Below are 8,976 nucleotides of genomic sequence, written 5' to 3'. Positions count from 1 at the left end.
GTATTATTCTATCAAAAAGATCTCTACTTGGTGGTGTTTCTTACGCCCTCTCATAGGGGCACTGTGAGATGACATGGTAGATACCCAGGCATGCTCACTATTGATCCAAACGCTTATGTAGAGACCATACGACCAAGTAGATCTCTTGCCCAAAAAAAAAAAAAATTATTTGTAAATGTATGTTTCAATTACAATTATGTGATTACATCTATCCTTTTGCCATCGCACGTATCTCCACTTAAAGGAGAACATGGAAAGAGACATGTCATGGGATAAGTAATCTGGGTGCCATAAGACTCGTACCACAAGCACGAGGCCCGTTACTTGGCAGCCCATACCTTCTTAAAATGGCCTTCGATCCGGTAGCCGTGTAATTCGATCTGCTACAGATCACCATAGCTGTCACCTGTTGGACTACCTAGGTAGGTAGAGAAGCTGATTGTCTTGGGAAATTTTTTTTTGTTTTTCCCTTAATCTTATGGTGAATAACAAAGTTGATTGATATAAGCCAAAAGATGTTGCCCTGGATCGAATCTAGGAATCTCGACGAATTGCCGGCCAAAACTTGTCAAATCATACGCCTTCCCTAACAAAAATCCCGAACAGAGTACAGAACGGAGACCCTTGCGAAGCTGTCGCCCCGTATCTTGGCTTTCAGAACTGTCGATCGACCAAGCACAAATTGAAGACCTTTCATGGAAATAGTTTAACCCCTTTTCAGTTTTGATGTGTCACTGAGCTGAGTTAGTTGTTGTTCCTAATTGGGTTTCGATTTTAATTCAAGTTTGAAGTCTCGATCAACTCTAGACTTGGATCTTTGTCAGTGATGGCGAAGGAAGCAACAGAGGTTCCTCTTCTTCAAAATTCTACTGCAGGGACCTCTTCATGGGCTCAAACATTTGGAAACATCATTGTTGCCATTGTTGGTACCGGCGTCTTAGGCCTCCCTTATGCATTCAGGGTTGCAGGTTGGCTCGCAGGAGCTATCGGAGTAACCATCGCAGGTATCTCCACTTATTACTGTATGCTTCTCCTAGTTCATTGTAGGGACAGATTAGCTTCTACTTCATCATCATCTGCCGATGAATGCGATGAAATTCACACATATGGCGATCTGGGTTGCAAAGCATTCGGAAGAACAGGTCGGTACCTCACCGAGTTTCTCATAGTTCTCTCGCAATTCGGTGGTTCGGTAGCTTATCTGCTATTCATAGGCCAGAACTTGTCATCTATATTTAGAACCCACCACCTCAGCTTCTCTTCGTTCATATTCCTTCTTGTCCCAATCGAAATCGCTCTCTCATGGATTCGTTCCCTCTCTGCGCTAGCTCCTTTTAGTATAATCGCTGATATATGTAATATACTAGCAATGGCGATTGTGGTGAAACAAGACCTCCAACTGTTCGACGGTTTTTCTGAGAGAAAAATGATTACAAGCCTTGCACAGTTGCCGTTTGCGGGAGGCGTTGCCGTGTTCTGTTTCGAGGGTTTTGGTATGACATTGGCTTTGGAGGCTTCTATGAGAGAAAGGAAGAGATTTCCATGGGTGCTCGCAATGGCTTTCTCAGGAATAACGCTTGTCTATGTGTTGTTTGGGTTCTTTGGTTATTTGGCTTATGGAGACCAAACCAAAGACATTGTAACGCTCAATCTACCAAATGATTGGTCTGCAACGGCTGTCAAGATTGGACTTTGTCTGGGTCTGACTTTCACGTTCCCAATCATGATGCACCCCATTAATGAGATCGTAGAGGGAAAGCTGAAACAAAGCGAATGGTTTCTGAAACTTTGCCAATACAATTCAGGCAGGGGAAGAGGAGTAACAGAGAAGTTTATGGTGTATGTGAGCAGAGCCCTTGTGGTGTTGGTGGCAGTGGTGCTAGCATTGGCAGTGCCGGGCTTCGGGGAGTTTGTGTCAATGGTGGGGAGCACATTATGCGCACTGCTCTCCTTCGTCTTGCCAGCAACATTTCACCTCATTTTTTGCGGGAGTTCTATGCGTTTGTGGCAGAGGGCTTTGGATTACTGCATCTTGATTTGTGGGTTGGCTTTTGCTGCTTTTGGTACTTACAATGCAGCCAACGGACACTCTAGAGGTTCTTAAAACATCACGTCAGGTAGTATTGAATCATGTATCTTTCATGGGTTGTACACCAATTTTATTTGTCTTCAGTACAATGGTTGAGACTTTGACAGGTAGTAGAACACTTGAGTGCATTGGGAAATTGAAAGCAGCATCAGAATTGCATGTTTATTCTCTTGTATGTTGCTACAGGGCCTGATAAAATTGCATTAGAGTGGTTGGATAGACAAAGAGACTTTGGAAACCAAAAACCAAGAGGTCTAGTTCATTCTTTAATGGGCTTAAGTTTAGCTCCAATTAAGGCTCATACATGAGAGTCTTTCATTTAGTTGTGGCATTCTTGTTTTTTTTTTTTTTTTAAATTTCAAATGAATTATTGTAATTTTATCCAATGACAAGTTTTGGGCTTATCTAGAATTAATTTATTAATTAGTGTTACTCTAGTCAGTCTTAGTGTTTATATTGATTTGGTTGTATAATGATTATTTAATTCTGTTTGAATTTTTTTGAAGTGTTTGAAGGTCACTCAAACTCTATTTGTAGTCCTATATAAGGGATATAACCCCCCCCCTCAATTTACTTGGTTGTAAAGAATTTTATTTTTGTAAAAGGTGTGGGTTTTGTGTTCTCCCCTCCCCTCCCCTCCCTCTCTGTCTTCGCTTTTTCTTTTATGTTATTGTTCATGCTTACTATCCATGAGTACTGTTCACAATCTTTACCCAAAAAAAGAGAGTACTGTTCACAATCCCAAAACAGCCTCTTACGGATCTCCTTTCCTTCGCTCTTTTTGCCTTCTTCCCTCCCCTTCAATGCCCTACTCTTATTCCTTTTCTGTTGACTATTGCTAGTACTGAACATGTTATTCTGTTGTCTGGTTTCTCTACCACGGGTCAGTTTTATTGGTTGCATTCTCTTAATAAGAAAGAGAATGGGTATGCCCTTTTTTTATCTTATTCTCTTAATAAGAAACTAACTTCTGATCTGTTTTTATTTCTTTGTTATGGAAATATTTTTTTCAGACTTCAAATCTGAATACCTGATGTACAGTTTTGTTCTCTGCAAGACTGCAATACTCTAGATATGTTTTTGAAATTGTTATCTCTAATTTTTTTTCAATACTTCAATTTCTCAGATATGATATATTTAATTCTGTAACCTGTTACTTAAACTAGATATGTTTCTCTCTGTTAATTTTCAGTCTTGTTTACCTATCTGAACTACAATTCAAGTAGGCGGAATCAGTCTCGGGCAATTCCAATCGAATCCTCTGGAGCCTTCATGGGTGAGTTTTGCCTCCCCTTTCCTCTCTGCTGGATCTTCCTGCACCCAGACCTTCTCCTTAGATTTTAATCCTTAATCATATGAAAGTGTCCAACCGTTGCTCCTCGTTTTCTTTCACTTATTGCTTACCCTCCACCACTTTCCCTGTATATCTTGACCCATCAATGGTAGAGCCACTAGTGGCGCCTCCATTGATTGTAGAGTGGGTTCAGGGATGAATGCTGGCTTTGTTTCAACTGTTAGAGAAGTGGAACAGCTGACGGAAGTTCTCTATGGAAGTGCTAAGAACTCCATTTGCCACCGTCTCTGCTGTTAGAATTTGGATTGAACCCAAATCCCGCACCCACAGGGAAACCGCCACGCCCACTAGGAATTGCCGTGGGGCCCACCCACAGGGGTTGGGAAACCTAGGCAATTCCCTCCTTATCTATTTAAGAAGGTGCAGGGTGATTCACAGCTGCCGCAACATCTCTGTGCGGCTCTCTCTGTGTGAGTCTTTTTCTCCCACTTGCGGGTGTGTGCGTGTGTTGCGTCTCTAAGAACATACATCCATCATTGTTCTGGGATTTGGAAGCGTAGAACTTCTTTTGGAGTTACCTTGCAAGATCGCCCGGAGAATGTTAGTGCTTGTAACCATACCTACTAGTGATCCTTTTCCATTGCGTTCATCATCATATCAGGTATTACCCTAATGATGTTCGTTTTAATTCGTATTAGAGCCATTGATTAGGGGTTTTGGTTCGCCTTGATTTGGGATGAGGAAATTGCAACGAATCATTGTAGGGTTTCATTTTGTTCTACGTGGGGTTGGGGTTTTATTGTGGATCTGTAATGTGTGACGGTGCACTCAGCCAGGGCTGCGTGTCTGTGCTTCTGTACACAGCCGTTGGCCACTGCTAGCTTTTGTTGTGGCTTGTCTACATCCTGCGCGGCCACTGGTCGTGCCCCCCAACCCCTATCTGTTGGATTTGTGTGTCCATCAAACCTGGTTCGGTCCAGTTTACTTTGTATTGAACCTTTATACATTTTGGTTTGATATTATCACATGCGATATAAACTTTTTAAGCATTATGTGTCTGTAAGTATTACTTAAAATGGTAGTCATGACTAGAGTTTGGGCTGGGCACCCTTATCATATGGTCATCGCATTGGGTATGCCTAGACATGTGATGTTAGGGTACGAATACGAGTACTCATATGTTTGATGTGTGTATTGACGAAGAATCTACTTTGTCGATTCCCTCATGTGTTACTGCTAGACGTAGGATGGGATCGACATGAGTCACCGAGATCCTGTACCTGCGAGGACCCTACCACTGCAAAATATCACCGCATTCTTTTAGTTCATTAATGACTAAGACTCAAGTGAGTCAAACCCGGTGTTCTGGGAATGTGCAAATATTTTGTGAGTGAAGGAATTACTCGACATGGTCATCACTGACCAATTGGGGAACACCAAGATTGAGATTGTCTGTGAATGGTCGGATCAGAATCTGGATCCAGTGCCGTCTTGAAAATGGTTTTTGCAAAACCTATTTTACATAAAATGATAGATTATATGTAGTTATTTAATTAAAATGTTTCATCGAGTTTTACGGGACCCGATCATATACACAAATACTCTTATACGGACATATACTATGGAATGGGGTTTGACAGTACTAGTGTACATGCCCTAGATTCCATAACGATGGTGTTGATTAGTGGTGGGTTGGTACACAATAATTAATTACTATGTGAGGGTATAAATGGAATTTATTATATTATTAATTGTTTATTTAATTTATTGGATATGGTGTTTTTTGATTTATCCACTAAATATTAAATAAATAATTAATTAACTATTCTCTATTAGATTTTGCTTCTTCACCAATTAGAAACTCATCAGGTTTAAACAGGTTCAAGCCAATGAGGAGAGAGAGTGTCAGATTCTCACAGGGACTTTCCAATCAGGGTTTCAGAAACCCTACCTTTATACCTAAAAATGCAGAGGGGGGGCAGTACTCCACGTTGTTGGCAGTGCCCCCCTCCTATGTTTTTGGCTCTCCCTCTCTCTCTTGTGATCTCTTCTCTCTCATTCTTCTTGCTATCTAGTCTTTGAGAGTTAGGGTTTTGGAAACCCAGATTTGTGTTTGAAGAATTGAAGAGACTCTTGCATTAGCTTGAAGAACCTTGGGTGCACCATTGGTGGTTCAGATCTATTTACCTGACGTGCTCGTTGGAGGAAGAACCACTGTCTATTGGAGGAGCAACACTTGAAGCTCATCAAGTTAGCAAGTTCTTGTTAATTCCTCTTGTTTTTAATTATTGATTATTCATGGGATGCGAAAGAAACCCGAATCAATCTCTTTCCGCTGCGCATTCGGGTATGGGATGGATCCTTCTTTCCATGGGATGGAATAGAGATGTGATTTTCTCTTTGTCATAAATCGCATAATTTATGGGACAAGAAAGAGAAGGACTGGGCACTGGTTTGTCATACCGAACCCTAATTGGGTCACAGTAGGGCACCCATGGGCGACCATGGAAAACCTTAAAAATTTAAATAGGGTGCTCAGGGCAATTTTGGGGTGCCCTAGGGTAACTCAAACTTTTCGATATTTGTGAGCTCAGCTTGATACATGAGTACAATGATCTCATGGATCGTAGCTTGACCTATAGTGTGGCATCAGAGCCACCTTTCTCGCCTATGGATATCATATAATTAATCGTGTGTGATTATTGTGAATGAGATGCAATCTTTTTTATTGAATATTCATGGTAGAATATAGTTATGGATGATTGCACATGGGTTGTTATAATGGTTGTAACAACCATCCCATATGCACATGGGTGGTTACAAGGTAGTTATTCATATAATAATCTTGTCATGTGCACATGGGTAGTTATGATTGTTGTAACAACCTTGGCCATATAGGATGATGGAATTTTTATTTTTATAATTATATTTTATTTTATTCCATCATAGGTTTGAAACCCATTATTCCAGAATAAATAAATAAAAAATTTCATGTACCTTAGGTTCTTTGTGCACAGTTTGCTGCCTCTACACACCCGCAACCTGCGCCTGGCGAGCGCACGACGTGCAACTGCAGCAGGGCCACGGCCTGCACCTCACGCATGCGCGTGGTGCATGGTTGCGGTAGGGCTGCGGCTTGCACCATGTGTGTGCGTGATGCAAGCTGCAGCCTGCGCGTGGGCAGCACCAGTGTGCACGCAGTCTGCCTCTGTGCAGGCTGCACGCGCCTAGTGTTGCTACCTAGCTGTGCTCTGTCTGTGCAACTGTTGCCTGGTGTGTTTGGCAGTGTTTCTCTCCAAAAAAGAAAATATAAAAAATATAAAATAGAATATTTTATTTGTTTTATTGTTTTATGGATTGGAGGAAGATGATGGGTGAAGAGATCCTTCCCTTCACCCACTTGGGAACAAATTGGATTTCTTTGTGGATTTTGGTACATGTTTTCATATGAGATGTGATGTTTTATTTTTGGAATGATCCATGTGATTGTGGGCTCCATACATAATATTACGTTGTCTATGTGATTATGGGATTGACTATCTCATAATGTGGATGCTTATTTATGGCATGAATTTTAATTCATGGGGTTGATGGGTGGATGTGATGCTTCTCTCTTTCTCTTTCTCCCTTTATCTTTTTTATAAACAAATGTACTCCACCCCATGGGCAGCCCAAAATGGTGGGTTGGTTTCTCCATGGGGGTTTCTTTATTATGGGAATGAAAATGTATAGAATTTTTCCTAGGTTTCCATTGTAATTTTTAGAGGAGATGAGATTTTCCAGAACATGTTGATGATGATTCGCATGTGTTCAAAGTTTATGGAGATGATGATCACCAACTTTGAAGGAAGATCGGACAGAGGAGGTGATCGAGTTGAAGCAAGCTACATCCTTGGCATGATGATGCACCCTTGAAATTTATTAGATTTAAATTGTTATTGGGAGGGTTTTTTAGTTGCTTCTAATAAATGCTGCCATCCCATAATCACGTATAATTAATGTTGATTAATTATGTTATGATTCCATCCATGATATATATGTGAGAGTTGATTGTTATCCCTCTTTGATGACAATACGCGTATGATATGGATTAATCTAAGTTAGTAGACATATCCATGGCCTCCTATTGAAGGTAAATGTAGGGTTGTGTGATATGACCCCGCATACGTCGACAGGACATTGTCAGGCTTATTATCACACGATTATCTATATTTATCTCTATCTAGATACGATAGGATATGGATAGTGGAGGGCACTGCGACAGTGGGCCATCTTTCATGATTCCATGATTCTATCTAATGCAATAGGTGTGTGCATGACTTGGGTGTATGTCAGCCGACAGGATGTGGACATAACAACCAGGTGGTCAAAAATATTGGAAGCCTATGAGGCGAACAGATTAGTCCACCCTACCACGGTGTATATAATGATTCCCGACAGAGTAAGTTATGCATGCAAGGGTTGTAGGTATCCAATTCATTTTTGGGTCATGAGGGAGACCTAAATTATGAGAGACTATTGATGTGTATGCTCAAATTTTTATCAATGGTTATTAATATGCATGTGTTTTTACTTGTACATGTTTATATTCTAATTCAATGACTGCCATTAATTCTAACCTATTGACACTCATTAGCGAATACAAACTAAATGGTACAAACTATGTTGATTGGTATTGGAGCATTAAATAGCTCCTGACTGCAGAAGGTCTTTACACGGTTCTTGATGAACAAATTCCTCCTCAACCTGACCTAAATGATTTTGAGGCATATGAGGAGATGCAGGATTTCCTCAAGAGGAACTCTAAAGCATCACTTTATATCATAGGGTCATTGGAAAAGTCAGTATTAGACTCAGTCAAGGATATACATACCTTAGGGGGTAAAATATATAAGCTTGCTGAATTATTCAACAGACAGCTGACACATGCACACTCTGATGTAGTGAGTCAGATTCATAACTACAAGATGTCTCAAGGGACTCCAGTGATGGACCATGTCATAAAAATGATTAATCTATTTGAGAAACTGAAATCCATGGGGACCAGATTTGATCTGCAGTACAAGACTGATGTGATCTTGGCATCACTTACTTCTGCCTATGCATCCTTTAAGATGTCTTATAAGATGTCAGATAAGTAACTAGAGCTCACCAAGCTTGCTAATGCACTGATAGAAGCGGAAACCACCTTGAAAAAAGATAAGACTGAAGTTCATGCTACCGATGTGAAGCCTTCTTGGTTAGTGGACAGTGGTTCCACTATTCACATTTGCAATGTATTGCAGGGGTTCAAGGAGACAAGGAAACTGGAAAGAAATGAAGTGCGTCTTTGGATGGGCACTGGAGCTGAAGCCATGACGATGGCTGTAGGGACTTTTACTTTAAGTTTTAGTTCTGTTAATTTGATTTTAAAGGATTGTTACTATGTACCCTCTTTTAAGAGGAAGATTATTTCAATTTCAAAACTTGTTTTGAACGTGTATAGTTTTTCCTTTGATTCTAAATTAGTTATTCGTTTTAATAATTCCTTTCTGGTATCTGAATATTTGCAGAGTGGATTGTATTTTCTGGATTGTCCTATTAGAACGAATGT

The 8,976-nt window shown here is 40.5% G+C and overlaps 2 protein-coding genes across 2 annotated transcripts; both read left to right on the top strand.

Moving 5' to 3' along the window:
• The first annotated feature begins 607 nt into the window (after positions 1–607).
• Positions 608–2,232, top strand: LOC122662222 (amino acid transporter ANT1-like). Its single transcript, XM_043857799.1, has 2 exons — positions 608–2,148; positions 2,201–2,232. The coding sequence occupies exon 1, from the start codon at positions 827–829 to the stop codon at positions 2,102–2,104; it is 1,278 nt and encodes a 425-aa protein (XP_043713734.1). The 5' UTR covers positions 608–826; the 3' UTR covers positions 2,105–2,148; positions 2,201–2,232.
• Positions 2,178–8,524, top strand: LOC122662925. The gene is made up of 2 exons (XM_043858626.1): positions 2,178–2,261; positions 8,075–8,524. The coding sequence occupies exons 1-2, from the start codon at positions 2,178–2,180 to the stop codon at positions 8,522–8,524; spliced, it is 534 nt and encodes a 177-aa protein (XP_043714561.1).
• The last annotated feature ends 452 nt before the right edge of the window (positions 8,525–8,976 follow it).

This window comes from Telopea speciosissima, chromosome 5, assembly GCF_018873765.1.
Source record: "Telopea speciosissima isolate NSW1024214 ecotype Mountain lineage chromosome 5, Tspe_v1, whole genome shotgun sequence".
Lineage (NCBI taxonomy): Eukaryota > Viridiplantae > Streptophyta > Magnoliopsida > Proteales > Proteaceae > Telopea > Telopea speciosissima.
The sequence above is the reverse complement of the archived record's forward strand: the minus strand, read 5'-3'. Positions and strand labels throughout refer to the sequence as shown.